The sequence below is a fragment of the Mesoplodon bidens genome (genome assembly GCF_964165515.1).
Source record: "Mesoplodon bidens genome assembly, chromosome: 11".
NCBI lineage: Eukaryota > Metazoa > Chordata > Mammalia > Artiodactyla > Ziphiidae > Mesoplodon > Mesoplodon bidens.
The window spans coordinates 45,504,977-45,524,064 of NC_138167.1; the positions used below are offsets into that span (position 1 = coordinate 45,504,977).

The 19,088-nt window shown below is 43.7% G+C and overlaps 1 protein-coding gene across 5 annotated transcripts in view; it reads right to left on the reverse strand.

Annotated features, from left to right (window-relative positions):
* Positions 1-6,329: 6,329 nt before the first annotated feature.
* The window catches only part of SLC4A8 (solute carrier family 4 member 8), a 79,760-nt gene continuing 67,001 nt past the window's right edge, over positions 6,330-19,088 (reverse strand). For 2 of the 5 annotated variants that reach the window (XM_081249679.1, XM_081249675.1), the window contains 5 exons: positions 17,396-17,464; positions 13,677-13,850; positions 11,241-11,378; positions 9,447-9,538; positions 7,237-7,588 (listed from right to left, as the gene is read on the reverse strand). In XM_081249679.1, coding sequence (XP_081105805.1) covers positions 7,399-7,588; positions 9,447-9,538; positions 11,241-11,378; positions 13,677-13,850; positions 17,396-17,464 — 663 coding nt within the window. In that variant the 3' untranslated portion in view covers positions 7,237-7,398. Of the gene's footprint in view, positions 6,357-7,236; positions 7,634-9,446; positions 9,539-11,240; positions 11,379-13,676; positions 13,851-17,395; positions 17,465-19,088 lie in introns of those variants that run through there. The other 3 variants (XM_081249676.1, XM_081249678.1, XM_081249677.1) reach the window with 3 other exon arrangements.

Here is a 19,088-nt window from a genome sequence, read left to right on the forward strand (position 1 = left end):
CTTTTCATGTCTTAATGCCGGGGTCCCCAACCCCTGGGCCGCGGACCGGCAGCAGTCCGCGGCCTGTTGGGAAGCGGGCCGCAGAGCAGGAGGCAAGCGGCAGGCGAGCGAGCGAAGCTTCCTCTGCCGCTGCCCGTGGCTCGCACTGCCACCTGAGCCACACCCCGCCCACCGCCCGTCCGTGGAAAAACCGTCGTCCACGAAACCGGTTCCTGGCGCCAAAAAGGTTGGGGACCGCTGTCTCAGTGGGTGAAAGCTGGCTCCATTCCCTCCCCTTCCCATACACCACCCACTACTCAACGCAATATGAGCACGTCTCTGTGAGACGGAGTGACGTAACATGTATATAGCCAAAGAGAACGAAAGGCCTCAAAGCTGGCTCATCCGCTGTCCACAGCCCACTTGGCCTGGCTCTCCTTACTACAAGATCCACACTGGGCTGGTGTTCAGGATGCTTCCAGCTGATGCCCTCCTAGTCACACTCCACAAAGCTGGCTGATTGGCTCTCCCCCACCCTTGCCTTTCACCCCCTCACTCACGTCTCTACTCTTACTGCATTGCTTCCCTCTTTTCCTTTTCTCCGTCCCTCCAGGGACTGGATTTGAGAGGAAGAGAAATGGAGCACCCCTGCCCCACCCCAAACCAAAACTATCTGGAATGACAGTAGATTTTTAAAATCTGGATTTCTATGCAGTGGTTGAGTCCTTAAACATTAGCAATTGGCCTCATCAGCCTGGTTGTATCTCCAAAGTGGGCGTTCTTTTCATGCTGTCCCGTCCTCTCACCCAAACATAAATCTAAGTGGTCCCCAAAGAAAGGGCCCTCTAGCCTCTTCCATGGCTCTGCCTAGGGATTGCTCAGGGTCTGCACCCAGAGGTGTACAGGCCCCTCTTCAGGCCCGCTCAGCAGACCCCACGCATTCCCCCACCTTCATAACTCTCCTTCCCAAGTTTGGAAGGTGGTCACCTTGGCTCAGCCCCACGGTTCGAGCTCAAAGAACACCACAGGTGTGAACAGTTACACAGACTTTATTTTTCACCCATTGAGCACAGGAAGGTCTGGGCAGGCAGAGGCGTCACCATCACCTCCCCTGGTTCACAGACACGGGCCGTGAGACTTGGTGGTGAGGGACAGGGGTCCCACCCCTACCGCAGATGGCTATGGAATTATCATGGCGACGCATTTGTTCTCAGTCCTATTTACACCAGGGAGTGTGGAGAGGGTACATTTCTTACACCAAAAATATATACTTTGGAATCTCTAAAACAAAAATATCCCTACCTCTACAGGAGACCTACTAGAAAGAAGAACACAGAAAACGAGGGAAATGTACCAGCACCTCAAGCCGTCCCCTTCCGTGGGAAGGTCGCTCTGCTCTCCACCTGACACCGTGTGCTTGGGAGGGCAGCCGTATGTAACCAATCAGACAGACAGACACAGATCAACGAGGGGGAGGCTTATCGTCTTGGAGGAGTGAATATGGGAGAGAGGCATGGGGAGGAGGATTTTGGCCTCTTTTGCAAAAGGAGTTAATTGCATATTCAGTTTGGTACTTCTGTTTCCAACATTATTGCACATGTGAAAAACCTGCATGTTGGAGTCAACTGCAAACCTGCTAAGAGAACCCAAGCTCTGCTGATTTCTGCTGGGCTCGGGAAAGGGCTGTGAGTGGGCTCGCTCTCTCTCAGAAATATTAATGCCATCAGCTAGAAGAAAACTTCTGTATTCTCCAGTGCTGAAAGTGGGTTAAAGAAAATGCTATTCTTTTTCTTTCCAGAAGGATCAGAAACCATTCCATTCCCTTTGAGCACAGAATCTTCTAAAAGAATTATGCCTAATGGATGAATCATGCCACTTTCTGAATTTTCCTCCTGAAAAGATTCACGTGACACTCCTTTCCTCTTTCCAAGCTTCAAGCAATCATATAGTTACTTCACACCTCTTTTGGTGGTGAAAACCAGCCTCCTTTCCGATGAAGAAATGTGAACTGAGTCAACTACCCATTCTCTATAATTAATGCAAGACGCCAAGGGCACCAAGAATCATAAAGAGTAGATTTGGCAGAAAAATCCCTTCTATTTGGTTTTGGAATGTCTTTCTCTATTTACACTGAAATATGGATGACCCTGAGGGCTTGAGAATCCTTAGTCCCTCATCCTAAATAAGGCAAAATAACCATAAGTCTCACCTTTTTGAGAAGCCCCAGAACCGTCCAGCCTCCTCCCCCTCTCACCAGCCCTAACTGGCCGTGGTGGCTAGGACCTCTGACCAAGAACTTCTTCCCTACAAGGAGAACTTGAAAGACTAAGGAAAAGGCAGAAAGGACGGGAAAGAGTATGTGAAAAAGCTGAGTCAGTACAAGGGGGCGGAACTTAGACGCTGTCTCATTTGGCCAGTCAGGGCCGACAGGAAGGATTTCTACCTTAGGAGTCCTGGCAGCTACAACCAAAAGAAAGTCAAGAAGCCTGAGAACATCCGATGCATGTTGAATGTCCTGCCAGGATATGGCTTGGGAACCTGAGAAGTCTGAGGAAAATGCAGTAGCAAACTAACAGAGAGTGATTAAAAATCCTCGGAGGTGGTACTAACTCTCCAGCAAAAGAAGACATTTAGAGAAGCTGATTAAGTAGCAGGGAGAACATACTAAATAGTATGTCTGACGCTGGTTAAAATGAAAGCCACGGGCCCTGGGCTCAAGCCTTCTCCTACGCATCAGGAAAATGTGGAGACTCCAAACATGGACATTGAAGTTGACAGAGAAGCTGCAGGGAGAATTACTGATTCCTCTATTAAGAGAGAAGACTAGAGCACTGAGTAGGTAGAAAATAAAGTCGAACTGGGAATTGTGTTTTTTGAATGACCAGAAACCAGATTCCCCAAACCAGCGACCTCTTGAAGGTCACAGTTGTCAGCCTGAGATGTCAACAAAACCTAAGACTTAGCATATACCAGATTTTTATCAAACATTTATGACTAATTTAAAAGCCGGTCACATCTCAGACAAATAGAAATAGCAACTATTTATAACGTCTTTTGAAAATATATGGTTCCCTACCTCTCTACCCCAAAGGCAAATCTATACCAACAAGGAGAGGGGGGGATAGGAGCTGTGTGCAGTAAAGACCAGCTCTCTTGATAATCCCATTATCAGAAGTTTGAAATCATATACAGCTACAAAGAACTAGCCTGCATTTCCTGCAACCAGACATGTTGAGCAATTTCACAGCATATTTCTGCTGGCCTTCACCTTCTATCTAAACCAACCCTTCCGTAAGTCATGGGCTAGGACGTAACCCAGCCACTTAGTGATGCCAGTTCTTCTGTTTAGAAGCAAGAGTCAACTCACCATCATTTTCTTAAATCCCTGGCCTCCCTCCCTTCCTACTCTACACTGCTAGCCTATCAGGGCATTGGCCTGCCAACACTCAAACGACTCCTGAATTTCCCCTCGTCAGAAAAGAGGTGGACTACTGCTCTGGCCCAAGTAAGCCTGGGCATGGGAATTACCTAACTACCTGCTTTCTACCCCTAAATCAGTTTCTCCTTAATGTTGAGCTTAAACACCTTTTTCTAAGACTCATCTACCTGTATTTGCCCTCAGGCAATTCTATGAGAATAGAGAGGGGAAGCCCTAGAAGGGAGAATGACCATATTCTTTTGATGTCCCCACAGCTTAGGTGCACGAGATTGTGTAGCAGCAGCAATGAAATCTCACGGATACACTCTCACTTGTTGGTAGACACACGTGCATACACACACAGGTACATACACGTGGCTGATGCTCCACCACCAGTCCCAGAGTCCTACCCTAAACACCCCCCCCCCCACTTGACTCTGCAACCCATAGTCACCAGCCACTGAGCAGGGAAGCAGCCAGGACTGGGGCTGAGGGATGGGTAGGACTCAGGAAAGATAAGAGAGGAAGAGCAGGGAGTGGTTCCTACCACCGAGATGTAGCACAAACGAGGCTGGCTGTTGTTTGAAGAAAGTCTAATAGCCTAAAAAGACTGGCACAGCCTTCCAAAGTAGCTAATGTTCCGAAGGCACAGTAAGCTGGGAGGGTCTGGCTCAGGAAGCGCACTACACAGAGTTAACAAAGACAGGCTCCCCGCTCTCAGGAAGCCTGCCAGCACAGGGCATCACAAGACGTCAGTGTGTCAGTAGAGAGATTTTTCTGAGTGACTCTGCCACGTAGTTCTGTTGCATGATGGATTCTTCCCTGCCGTATTCCTCATCGCCACGCTGAGGCCAGGGGAACAGGTGAAGCGGTCACCACCCTCCCTATACAGAAGTGACAGGAAAAGATGGGCGGGGCAAGATGGGGGAACAAAAGGGGGGGATGTCCTCAGGGAACAGAGAAGATGAAAAAGGAGGCAAGCTCAAGGAAGCAGAGAGGGACGGGGAAAGTCAGCAAGAAAGCCTTTCCCAATGACAGGTTGCCTTATGATTTTTCTAAATCAGGTAGGTAAATGGGTACAGTATTACATTTATCCTAAAGTGATAAAATGTGAAGCTTTGGCTCTCAAAGATTTTAATGCCCATATAGTTCAAAGAAGCATGCCTGTTCCTGTCTGCACCACATGAAAGGATGCCGAGGCTGTCCCTGAAACAGCCTTGTGAGTAGAAATCAGACAAGCCAGGAACAATACCCACAATTCAAAGGGATGTCATTTTAATATTTGAAAGCAGCGTGACGTTCAGCCAATAGGCACTGGTATGGCCATACATACTGCTTGTTTACAGCAGGCATCCGTTCTGAGTGGTTGGTGCCCATCCTGTACCAGTTGTTAAATATTTTGAAAATCATCTGTGTATTAAAAGGACTGACTCTAAGAGATAGGGGAATAGGAAAAGGCAGGATTCCTTCAATATCAAAGGTCCTTAGAGTAAGACAACATTAATATATTTATGAGCCTAAGGAATGCAAAATTCAATAAAGTTACGTAGCCAACTCCTCACCTATGAAAGGAGAGCACACCGAGGGATGGTCCCACTGTACAAATATTTTCCAGGATGGAAACTGAACTGATCAGATCCCCTGGGTACCGACATGCTTGCTAGTCACATTCTGTGCACAAAGGAAGGGAAAGTCTATACACAATGGAGCCCAAACCCTCGATATTCTTTGCAAAAGAGAAGAGGAGACAGAAACTATAAATATAGTTTTAAACTAAATACCAAAATTAATTTCACCACTTACAGTTCATTTCCCAGTGTGGCTTTTTACATCTGAAAGTCAGAACATTTGTCAACAAAAAAATCCAGGATGATGAAGATGGCTTGGTCCATTGAGTTGGTGATGGTTTGCTACTAAGGCAGCTAAGGAGACATTACGTAAGCACTTGGATCTCTCCAGGAATGGAATCAGTGTGTCCTCAAGAGACAGCAGCAGGACGTGGATGTTTCCACAACATGGCCAATTAAAAACACCTTATCTCCTTTTCTACTCACAAACGACTACAGTCAAACCTTTCCCAGATATGTAGAAAGCAGACACTATGACAAATCTTCAGGCTAGGAAGTCCTTCCTGGTGTCTAAACTAATTCCTTCTGTAGCCACTGAAGCTTGTTCTCTTACCCTATCAATGAAGTCAAGAGAAGCTGCTCATCCTCACTCACCATCACTGATTTTCCCCCAGGGCTTTTCCTGTCTGAGCTAAGCAACTTCAATGTCCCTCTTGGCCCGTTCATCATCCAAGGTTCTTGCTGAGTTATGCAGGCTGCTGCTAGGGAGCGATGAAGATGCACCAGGCCAGAGGCATCTGCTGGCTGCGGTGGTGAGCACTGCCAATGCCCAGGGCGCTGACCCTCCTAGGAGCAGACCCTCCTGGTGGCCTCTGGGTCTGGCCAGCATCCCCCAGAGCAGGCAACCAAACCAAGGCCCGGGGCTGCCCAGGAGCCTGCAGTCACCATGGGACTGGAGAGGCTTCCTTTTCCTCTCTGCTCTTCTCCTACTTCCTCACCCTGTCCTTGAGCAAGAGGGACCTCACTGAGGAAATCCTCAGTGGCAGAATGGATCCATATGGCTCAGCAGGCCAGCAGAGGGTTTCAGAGGAAATGTCTGGCAAATGGGAAGCTGGGTCTTCAGTGGTGGCAGTTCTGAAGAGAAAGAGAAGGAAGAGGAGAAGTACCAACGGGAGGTGGTCTTCTGCTTCCACACTCATACCAGGCAATGCCCTCTGACGCACACCACCAATAACTGAATGCTCGCGTGGCTTGGACAGGACCAAGGACAGGGCCAGACTTGGGCTCGCTTCTTCTCTGAGACACTCGTCATCTTCTCTGTAACCAGAACTTCCCTGTGGCACCTCACGGCCCACATCCTCCATCCCAGCAAAGACTTTTAGTTGAAGAGACTGAATAAAAGTGTTACAATTAGATAAAAAGGGAACACATGATTCATTCCTGCTTTTAACACAATACTTTGAAGATGTCACCACAATTTGGATCTGGCTATATTTTAAGTTCATTTACAAGTAGACTAGTTCTCAACTAAAAATAACCATGTGCGTTATACATTTCGACAGCTGCCTGGATTTTCCTCTGAAGGAAACAAGATTCTATATTTCACTCACATTCAGTACAGATTTCTTTTAACCCATTTGATGAAATAGCCCATCACTACCACCCACTGGTGGCTGTGACTTTCCAAAGCACATCAGTTTCTCCTCAGAGCAGCCTTATGAGTGAGACAGTTATTATTACCATTTCACAGCTGAATAAACCGAGTACCAGAAACAGTGGCCTGTCAGGTTACACATGGAATTAATAGCTAAGCCAAGTCTCCTAGCCTACCCTACTGCTTTTTTTTTTTTTAACTAGAAAAGTTGCCTTTAATAAGACCTAAGATTTTACCTTCGGTTATCTGATGACTTAGTGTTTGGACCAAATTATTCACGTAATTTGAGTACATAGCCTACTTCAGTGTAGGCAAAAATGCCTCAAGTCTTTCCATTTTTTTCATTAACCAGATTAAAAATTGATCTATGCTACTGACAAACAATACTCAGAATTTAGTTTCCAAAATAAGAAAACAGTTACAATTTAATATTTCAAAATCTTTACTTGACAATAATTCTCATTATGGAATAAGTTAAATAGGTTAAAGTCTGTATCAATACTATCAACACTATCCAAATATTTTAAGGATTTTCCAGTTTGTGTGGTTGCAATAACCAAAGAGATGCTCTGCAGATTTTGAAATGGGAACTAGAAAGAGGATTAAGGGAACAAAACAGATAAAGCAAATTTACATTCCAAAATAATTCCATCCTGACTTTGGGCCTCGGTAAATGGGCAGCTCAAACCAGCATATCTGCTCAAATAGTTAGAAAACATTTTTGCTTTTCTTAGGTTTATAGCTATTCTGTGGGGTTAGCAACAATACTAGATGTGCTATTAATGGACAAATTCAACTTTACAACTAAAACATATTTTACTTTCAACATGATTGCTAGTTTTAAAAGTCAGAAATAAAAATCGGCAATTATACCTCTTTTCCTTTGTGTTTCCAGAATTCATACTGAGAGCTTTCCAGACTGTGGTTTTAGGCATTTCATCAGATATATTAATCTCAGAGGGGTCACATCTGAAAGCAATGCTTAGGACAGTCAATGTCAGACATACAAATGAGGTCTACATCTCAGTCTATGATACCCACTACCCACCAGAAGGGAAAAGATGAGGCGTGAGGGAGCTTGTCTCACAGCTCTCGGGAGCCCTGGGAACCAGATGGTCGGAATGTCGAGAAGCAAGGTGGCCTGTGAGTCAGAGCTGAGGGCTGGGCCGCGGTGCCCCCACAGTTCTGCTCTCCTTTGAAGGGCCCCTCTGGGGATGCTGGTGACAGCGCTATGAGGCCAGAAGTGGCAGCAACAGGAGCTACCACTTGGCGCTTGCCGGGTGCCAGGCACGGTGCTACGCACTCTTGGTTCAGTTTCTCATTCACATGGCCAGACCTTTTCCATTTGTAGTTCACAAAGGACTGTTACAATATATTATCTTAACTATCACAGTATCAGAGATTATTAACATCCTCATTTTTCATGTGTAGAAACCAAAGCTCATAGGGTTAAGAGACTGTCCAAGGTCAGACGTCAGTAAGTGGAGAATCAAGACCTTGAATCCAGTCCTTGGTCTCCTAGAACCACCCCCCACCGCCCCCGCCAGTACTCTAAACTTTTCCACATGCCAGACTCTCCTTCTAAAAGGCCGAGAGGGGAGGCAGCATCTGCTAGAGAAGGAACATGATTCCTGCTTCGCCGTAGAGAATGCAAAGCCTATGGCTCCTTCCATGACAACTTATAGAAAGTTTCTTAAAGATCAAAGATTCCATTTCTTTGGGGTAAGTTAAAAAAAATTGAACTCATAGCAACGGAGAGTAGAATGGTGGCTACCAGAGGCTGGGGGGTGGGGGAAAAGGGGAGATATTGATCAAAGGGTACCAACTTTCAGTTATGAGTAAGTTCTGCAGACAACGTAAGGCATGGTGACTATAGCTAATAATAATGTATTGTACACTTGAAATTTGCTAAGAAAGTAGATCTCAAGTGTTCTCACTACACACAAAAAAGAATGGTTAAGTATAGTAAATGATGGATATGTTGTTAGTTTAATTATAGTAATCATTTTACATATATATATATATATATATATATAAAATGTTGCACACCTTAAATATATACTATTTTTAGTTGTCATAAATAAATAAATAAATAACCAAAGAAAAGACTTTCCTCATCTCCCCCTCAGTATAAACCACAATCAATTCAATAACTCAGCAGTAAATTATCTAGCATCTAAATAACCCAGATCCCCTCTCTCTTCCTTTTCTGTGCCCTCTCCACCTCTGAGCTTCTTTCAGCTTCTGTGTTCCTCTTCCAAAGCGGAAACAAAACACCAGGAATGAAACCGCAAATGGACCAGTTTAGCTTCCTGTGATTTGTGGTGAGCAACAGGTTTAATACACCAAAGGGCTAAGATCGCTGGCAGAAGTAAGGAATTTGGGGAATCCCAGTTTGGTCCCCCCTTGGCTTCTAGGACTGTAGCCGCCATGAGCCATGCTGGAAGGGGCTGTCTCTGCCCAGCCCCCAATGGCTTGCCTAAGCATGGGAATCTCATGCCCACCAGGCTGAGAAGCAAAGACTACATCCTGTTCACCTTTGGAAGGTGGCAGAGAGAGGCAGAAGGACCACTGACTGGTTCGGGGAGCACATGGGCTCCCGTAGCTCTGTCCTCCTGTGATTCCCAGCACCTGGCATAGTGCCCAGTGCACGGCAGGCCCTCAGAAAACCAGGAAAGGAAAGGTGTTTTCACAGGCTGGAACCGGGAGGCTGAATGTTTCGCTCTTTATACCAGCAGCTGCATTTGTGACACAGCCCCCATCACAAAGCCAGAACATTTACACAACCACCAAAACAGTCAACTCCTTGGGGCTAGGGGAGTTTTACCTGAAACTGTTGTTCTTTCCAGGACTACTTAGTAACTTCCTGCTCTCTAAGGGGAACTTGTCTCCCCCCATTTCTAACATTTTCTCAGCCTCCTGCAAGAAAAGGAGACATTACTTTATCTTGGATCAAATGAAACCAACAGTCTACACCAGCCCATTTTTCAGTCACCATAATTTCTACCTGATTTTCTCTCACATTTATTATAAGAGAGTATAATTATGTTCTTTCATAGATCTGGCTCACCACAAAAAGAGAGACAACCCAATATCTGTACCTATGGAATAGTATTAAAAAAAAAAAAAAAGAACCTGAATCTGAGTAAACCTTTAGATACAACCACCAATTTACTGGAAACATAGGAGACAGAGAACATGTTAAATGATACCAAAAGTTATATTTAGTAAAATCTAAGTGGCAGGAAACCCTGTAGGTCAAAGACAAAAAAGACAGGAGGGGAACCCCAAAAGAAATTTTTAAAATATATCAACCAATTGCAATATATGAACCTTACTGGATCCTGATTCAAACGAATGCTTAAAAATAATAATAAGGCAATTAGGGAACTATGAATACTGACTGTTCTTTCTACCTTTGTATATATTTGAAATGTTCCACAATAAAATACATACACACACACACACACACACACACAAAATGCAATACTATTCAGCCATTAAAAAAGAAGAAAGTCCTCCCATTTACAACAACATGAATGAAATTTGAGGGCATTATGCTAAGTGAAATAAGTCAGAGAGAGAAAGACAAATACTGTATAATCTCACTTTCATGTGGAAACTAAAACAACTGAGGTCATAGAAACAGAGAGCAGAAACGCCTGGTGGTTGCCAGGCGTAGGGGGCAGGGATGGGTGAAGGTGGTCAATGAGCTGAATAAGTTCTGGGGATATAATATCCAGCATGGTATCTATAGTTAACAATACTCTATTGTATATTTGAAAATTGCTGAGATTAGATTTTAAAATTTCTCACCACACACACACACACACACACACACACACAAATGCGAGTATGTGAGGTGATACGTGTGTTAAGTAACCCTATTGTGGTAATCACTTCACAGTATATACATATATCAAATCATTGCATTGTACACCTTAAACTTACACTATATTATATATCAGTTCTATCTCAATAATGCTTGAAAAAATAATACAAGATTTTTAAAATTCAAGATTTTAGGAAAAGAATTCCTTTAAAATGAATTTCAAAGGACACTATATCAGGCACTAACTGTATTTGGAAATACTTTCAGCCTCATTCTTGGACTGGTGTTTTCATTTTGCTACACATACGTGCACATTCTTTGCACGTATAGGCCATTGATTGAAGGTCCATTGTGTGGATGGCAGATGCCAAGTGCTGAGGGAAATGAGGAAGCACAGAAAGTCCTATGCAAGTTATCTTTGCGAACCACAACAACATCTGCAGTTAGGTACGTAACAAATACTCTTGGAAGATAATAGGTTTTTTATACTTGTCAAATTAGACCTTTGGGAGAACATGAACCATTTGATCTGATAATAAGAGCGGATTCCATGTTCATACCCTAAGTGTGAACCTGATGAGTAGACTGTAGACAAACAGAGGGAAAACAACTGGTTATCAAATCTGAAGATGAAGGACAGACATCGGCTAAGAATATCTCTGGAGTAATCTTCCCCACTCCTAAATATAACCCTTGGGATTCGAGACATGCTGACTTTTCACGTGGCCCTTCCTATGTTCTGTAATTTGAAGCTGCCCCAAAGTCTGCGGTTGGTGCAAGAACTATGACCTCTTCCTCCTTGGCCTTCTTTTTGGCATCATCCAACTTCTTCTTTTTGCTTTCCGGCATGAGATCATCTAACCAGCTCAGCTCCCGCTTAGAGAAACAGAGATCCATGACTTTCCTGACAAAGACCAAGGCCAAAACCTGAAGAAAAATAAAGAAAGTGAATTAGAGGGGCTCATTTCCTCCCTGGAGTTCAAAAGCAAAGTCTTATTTTCACAGCAGACTAGAACATGTCAAGCAAAATCAAACTCATAATAATCATAATATTTGCCTTTATTGAGGCTCTCTGAACCAGATACTAAGTTAAGTGTTTTCTATACAATAGTTTATTTAACTCTCATCGTAACAACCCTACAACTTACTGATTCCCTGACTGAACTAATTTAATTCCTTTATTGAAAAGAGGAACCCTTCATCGGCAGATGGCCCTGAGAGCTGCCTTCCCCTGGCTTGAGGCCAGCAGGAAGGGCTACCAGGCAGCCCGGGGGTGGCGAACCTCTCCAGGAGATGGCTTTGGTGGGGCCAGCCAAGCTCAAACCAAACATGGGTCACCAGTGGGTGAGAGGGCCTTGAAGGACCGTCTGGATTTCCTCTGATCCTCTGCCTATACATTTACTCACAAAATCCTTGCTTTATGCCTGTATCATGGGTCTCGAGTGATTTTTGTCTCTGCCCTCTGGCCTGGCTTGACACTCATTTTATAAATGAGGAAACTGAGGCCCAGGGAGAGGAAGTGACTTACCTAAAATCTGACAGCTAATTTCCTCAATGGAAACGACCAGGGATCTCAACTGCTGCTCCACTTTCTCCCCATGAGGGCCATTTCAGCCAAAGGAGAACCAATAATAACCTAGAATGACCTGCCTGGACTGACTGATATTCACCAGCTAAATTTGGTGACTGGACCAGGCATGGGGCAAATCAGGCTAATTAAATTCATTTCTCCCTAATTTCAATGACTATTTTCCCAATAAAGCCAAAATTCATAGTATCTCTTCCAGGAATTGCCAGGAATTTGCTATTTCTTTAACCAAACACTCAAGCCCTGAACATAACACCCAAATGCAGAACCCTACATGTATTCTGACAAAATTGAGAAACCCATCAGGAGGGTATATATCTAGGAGATTAGGGGAAAAGAACCCCGAAGATTCCTCACCCTTGAATATTCTCCCAGTAAGACAGAGTTCAAAAGTACCTAAATGAGTACCAGACATTACCCTTATTGGCTTTTCCCTTCTGAGGCCCACCCTTTGGGTAACTTTCAAAGAGTCCACTGAAATCTCAGCAACCTCATGACAGAGTAAGCCAGAGACAGGAAGGCATCAAGAGGACAAGATGGAACAGTGAGGTGGTCAGGTGGCAAGAATTTCATCATCACCCTAGTTTTAGAAAACAGGTGGTCACCTGTTGCTGAACCACACAGTTCAGCTTTCCTGGTCTCCTTTCCAAAGCACTTGCTTCAGTTAGAAAAGAGGCAAGGATGTCCCAGTCACTTATCAGTGCTAGACAAACCTCTTCCTCTTTCCCAGTAGCTTGAAATAGTGCATTTCCACCACTATAGACACTTCTGATTGCAGTAAATTCTAAATAGGAACCATATTGCTTTGAGGTAATATGCAAGTTACTGCAAACATGAAGAGTCCTCTCCATGTCAGATATATGAAAGAAAGAGAGAGAGAAAGAAATTCAGACAGACAGACAGGCAGACTAGTAGCCTTAAAAGTAAACATGGTAAACTACTACACACATGCATCCACACCTCAAGGTCCTCAAAATAATGCTGCTCCTGCAAAGACCAACCAAAAAACAAAAACTCGCCATCAATAAAGGATTAATATCCAGAATATATAGAGAACTCCTAAAACTCAACAACAATAAAACATACCACCTTATTTTAAAATGGGCAAAGGACTTGAATAGACGTTTTTCCAAAGACGATATACAAATAGCCAATAAGCACATGAAAAGATGCTCAACATCACTAATTATTAGGGAAATCAAAACCACAATGAGATACCAACTCACATCCATTAGGATGGCTGTTATCCAAAAAAACCCACCATGCCACAACATGGATGAACCTTGAAGACGTTATGCTAAGCAAAACAAGACAGTCACAAAAGGAAAAATACTGCGATTCCACTCACGTGAGGTAACTAGAGGAGTCAAATTCACAGAGACAGAAACTAGAATGGTGGTTTCCAGGGACTGAGGGGAGGGAGAAATGGGGAGTTATTGTTTAATCAGTACAGAGTTTCAGTTCTGCAAGATGAAAAGCCTTCTGGAGGTGGATGGTGGTGATGGCTGCACAAACAATGTGAATGTACTTAATGCCACTGAACTGTACACTTAAATATAGTGAAGATGGTAAGTTTTACGTTATGTATATTTTATCACTATTTTTTAAAATAAAGAATAATACCTTTTTAAACTCACCATCATTGGAAAGACAATGGCAGCTGGAGAGGCCTTGATGACCCAAAGCAGGATGAGGCAGGTCAGCTGGATGAGGGTGAAGAGGTGCACTTTGCGCAGCGGCACATGCCGAAGGTAGATGAAGTCTGGCTGGTGCTTTGCAGGCATCCCAAAGAGCTTCAGACGATCAAAGAACTGAAAGGAGGGAACTGGCATTTATTTTCAGGTGGTTTCTCTGGGCCTCGTTAATCCCATTCATATCTCTTATATCACCTGCTCCGAAAGGTGGGTAATACCGTTTCTACCTGACAGAAGGGGAAACTGAGTCTCAAAGAGAACAGGTAATTTGACCAAGGTTGGTAAATGACAGAGTCAAAATTTGAACTATCTCTTCTAATTCTGGGTTCAGCGTTCTCTCTCCTCTCCCACACTGTAGCTCCTGAGAGAGATCTTTCTCAGGGAATGCTGAAAACAAAATAATCAGTGGTATCTTTCTGCTTAAAAGACCAAATCTCTTATTTGTCCTTTGAGGAGTTTGGAGCTTTTCACTGATTATTTAAAGTAAAAAGATAGGGACTTCCCTGGTGGCACAGTGGTTAAGACTCTGCGCTCCCAATGCAGGGGACCCAGGTTTGATCCCTGGCCAGGGAACTAGATCTCACGTGCATGCCATGCCACAACTGAGGAGCCCACGTGCCTCAACTAAGGAGCCGGCAAGCCACGACTAAGGAGCCCCCCTGCCACAACTAAGACTCAGTGCAACCAAATAAATAAATAAATAAAATGTTCAAAATATATATATATTTTTTAAAAAGTAAAAAGATAAAATGAAATCTCATGGGGCTTCCCTGGTGGTGCAGTGGTTAAGAATCCACCTGCCAATGCAGGGGACACAGGTTCAAGCCCTGATCGGGGAAGATCCCACATGCCGCGGAGCAACTAAGCCCATGTGCCACAACTATTGAGCCTGCGCTCTAGAGCCCACAAGTCACAACTACTGAAGCCCACCCTTCTAGAGCCTGTGCTCCGCAACAAGAAAAGCCACCACAATGAGAAGCCCGCACACCACAAAGAGTAGCTCCTGCTCGCTGCAACTAGAGAAAGCCCGCACACAGCAACAAAGACACAACTCAGCCAAGAATAAATAAATAAATAAATGAATAAATTTATTTTTTTTAAATGAAATTCATAACATTCTGGATATAGAAAATATGACCATCTTATACTATAAAAAGGAAAACAGAGACCAGAGAGATTAAATAACCTGCCCAGGAGTTGGAGGAATCAGGCTCCCTGACTTCAGACTATACTACAAAGCTACAATGAACAAAACAGTATGGTACTGGCACAAAAAACAGAAATATAGATCAGACAGAACAGGATAGAAAGTCCAGAGATAAACCCACGCACCTGTGGCCACCTAATCCGTGACAAAGGAGGCAAGAGTATATAACAGAGAAAAGACAGTCTCTTCATAAGTGGTGCTGGGAAAACTGGACAGCTACATATAAAAGAATGAAATTAGAACATTCCCTGACACCATACACAAAAATAAACTCAAAATGGATTAAAGACCTAAATGTAAGGCCAGATACTATAAAGCTCTTAGAGGAAAATATAGGCAGAACACTCTTTGACATAAATCACAGCAAGATCTTTTTCGATCCACCACCTAGAGTAATGAAAATAAAAACAAAAATAAATAAATGGGACCTAATTAAAAGCTTTTGCACAGTAAAGGAAACTATAAACAAAACGAAAAGATAACCCTCAAAATGAGAGAAAATATTTGCAAATGAAGCGACTGACAAGGGATTAATCTCCAAAATATACAAATAGCTCATGCAGCTCAATATCAAAAAAACAAACAACCCAATCAAAAAATGGGCAGAAGATCTAAATAGAGATTTCACCGAAGAAGACATACAGATGGCTAAGAGGCACATGAAAAGATGCTCAACATCACAAATTATTAGAGAAATGCAAATCAAACCTACAATGAGGTATCACCTCACACCAGTCAGAATGGCCGTCATCAAAAAATCTACAAACAATAAATGCTGGAGAGGGTGTGGAGAAAAGGGAACCCTGCTGCACTGTTGGTGGGAATGTAAATTGGTACAGCCAGTATGGAGAACAGTATGGAGGTTCCTTAAAAAACTAAAAATAGGGCTTCCCTGGTGGCGCAGTGGTTGAGAGTCCGCCTGCCGATGCAGGGGACACAGGTTCGTGCCCCGGTCCGGGAAGATCCCACATGCCGTGGAGCGGCTAGGCCCATGAGCCACGGCCGCTGGGCCTGAGCGTCCAGAGCCTGCACGTCTGGAGCCTGTGCTCCGCAACGGGAGAGGCCACAACAGTGAGAGGCCTGCATACCACAAAAAAAAAAAAAAAAAAAACTAAAAATAGAGCTACCATGTAACCGAGCAATCCCATTCCTAGGCATATATCTGGAGAAAACCATAATTTGAAATGATGCATGCACCCCGATGTTCATTGCAGCACTATTTACAACAGCCAGGACATGGAAGCAACCTAAATGTCCATTGACAGAGGAATGGATAAAGAAGATGTGGTATATATATATACAATGGAATATTACTCAGCCATAAAAAGGAACAAAATAGTGCCATTTGCAGAGATGTGTATGGACCTAGAGACTGTCACACAGAGTGAAGTAAATCAGAAAGAGAAAAACAAATATCGTATAATATCGCTTATATGTGGAATCTAAAAAAGTGGTATAGATGAACTTATTTGCAAAGCAGAAATAGAGTCACAGATGTAGAGAACAAACTTATGGTTACCAGGGGAGGGGGGCAGGGTAGGATGAAATGGGAGATTGGGATTGACATATATGCACTACTACGTATAAAATAGATAACTAATGAGAACCTACAGTAGAGCACAGGGAACTCTACTCAGTGATCTGGGATGACCTAAATGGGAAGGAAATCTAAAAAAGAGTGGATATATGTATACGTATAGCTGATTCACTTTGCTGTACAGCAGAAACTAACACAACATTGTAAAGCAACTCTACTCCAATAAAAATTAATTTAAAATAAATAAATAACCTGCCCAGAGTCACATTAGAACTCAGTGTATAAGAGTGACCACTAGATATTGTAAAATAACAAAGAGGAACGAGCCACCAGTATAAGAAGTGGCTAAATTATCAAATTATTTGGGTACCCAAGTTACCTCCTGATTCTCTCTGTTCAAAGGACTCAGTGGAATGAGTTGATAGATGGGAAAAGGCAGAGTGTGACAGGAAGTAATACCTGCTTACCTGGAGCAGCTTCCACGACTCCCCAGTCTCTTCACCAATGTACCCCCAGTTAAACCCGCCCCCACCCCACCTCACACTTTAGCCTGGCACTAAACCTAGTGTTGTCCATGTGTGGAAGCCAGTTTGGTTCCTGACCAACCTTTCAGATATAAGTTTACCAGCATCGGACAAAATGTGTTTAATACGTGCCTGATAATTGTCTGTTGAATAACTGACGAATGACTGGAACCATGACATTGAATCAGGCCACCCGGAAAGTCTCTGTGCACTCATGCCAACATGACCCTATTTTGCCCAATGTCCAAAGAAATGTCTAAAATAGCTGAAGCAGCAGGACTAGGAAATGGTTTCTCAAGAACTGGTTTGTGCTCCCCTAGGGAGGCTGTCTTTCCCTGGTCAGGACAGGTGAGCTCACCAAGAGAAGACATTGCCTGGCTGAACCATGCAATACCTGAATTCCCTGTAGTGAAGACACTCCCATGTAGAGGAAAACTCCATAGAGTACTGGCATCGGGATAAACTGAAGACAAAAGGGCAGAAAGGCCAGAAATTAAATTTGGTATCATAGCACACTCAAGATTATATAAACTTCCAAATCTCCAAGAAGGAAGCGAAGTCACAAAATCACTGCATAGGTGCTGCATTTGTTTCTGCTGCCTTTACATGACTTAGAAGTAGAAGCAAAAACAGAAACTGACAATGATGAAAATCATTTTGTTCTGAAATGAAATGATTGCACGTAAGTGTAATTTGGTCCTGGTTAAATCATAGGTCTCACATCTTCTCCCCATCTGGCTCTTCCTCCTCCAGGGAAATGGGCACACACACACACACACACACACCCATCTCTTTTACAGAACTGAAACCTTTTAAGTCTTTTCTAATCGCAGAATCATCTCCTCAGGGATTTGGTGTATTTTAATATAGACTAATAACATTTGCTTTTTTACTAACCAGAGACTTGAGGGCAGGAGTAGGGAGGTTATCTTAACAGAGAAGGAATAATTTGGGGAGAAATATCAACATTACTCTACTGCACTTGACTATACATACATACTTAACACATTATATCAATCTAGGTAATTTTCAGAGCAACTTTATGAGGTAGAGTAGTGAAGCCTATGGAATCAAGGCAAGGAAAGTCTTTTTGCAAAGACTAAACTCGACTTGCTTTTATTTTGAGGCTAAAGAACATTCCCAAACATAATTCTTCTTTGAACTAGAAAATCCCCATTGGATTTTACGTTGCTCCAGCTCTAGAGTGAGTAGACATCTCAATTTGGTGCTAACCTGGTTGGAAGAACTATTGAATGATTTCCGAAAAGGATCCCCCTGAGACAGTTACAGGAAGGCCAGGCAGTGCCCACCACCAGGCCTTCATGGTTACATCCCCAGAGGAGCAGCGACCTTTGGGCTCCTCCAGATGGCACCTAGACCAAAGGCACCTAGGGCTGGGGACAGAGAGTAGGAGGGGGCAGGGCCATGAGGAGAGGTGGCAAGATTAAGTGGAAGGTAAGGGGACAGGAAGATGGTTCAGAATCCTTTCCCTCCTCTCCCACTTCTCACCCTTAAATAGCATTTGCAGTGCAGGCTGAGGTGCCTGACAATTCATCAAAAGGAGGGAGAAGGAGGCAAAGGAGATAAGTAAGTGCTCCAGAATGGTTGGGGCTTGCAGATAGAGCTTTCCTTTTTATTCCATTTTTCCCAGATGCAGGTCTTACACCCACAAAAAAAATTTTTTTTCTCATTTTCAAGGTGGCCCCATCTGTCCAAAAATCCTCTTTTCACCCCACATGTCACACCAGCCACTGCCCATTTTTCTGTTCCACTTCACAGAAAAAAACCTCTTGGAAGAGTTGTCTGCCCACATGCCCTTTACTTCCTCACCACCTATTTACTCTCCGGCCCCTGTCATTCAGCTTCTGCTCTATTGTTCCAATGAACCTGCTCTTGTCAAATCCCGTTAGGCCTCCATGTTGCCAAACCCAATGGCCTTGATTTAGTCTTCATCTTCCTAGACAGTTTCTGACCAATCACTCCCCTGGCTTGGCTTCCCTGACATCACAGCCTGCTGGTGTCCCCCCTCCGCCGCCGGCAGCTCCTCTGAGTCTCTGTTGCTACCTCCTGCTCTACCCAACTTCTAA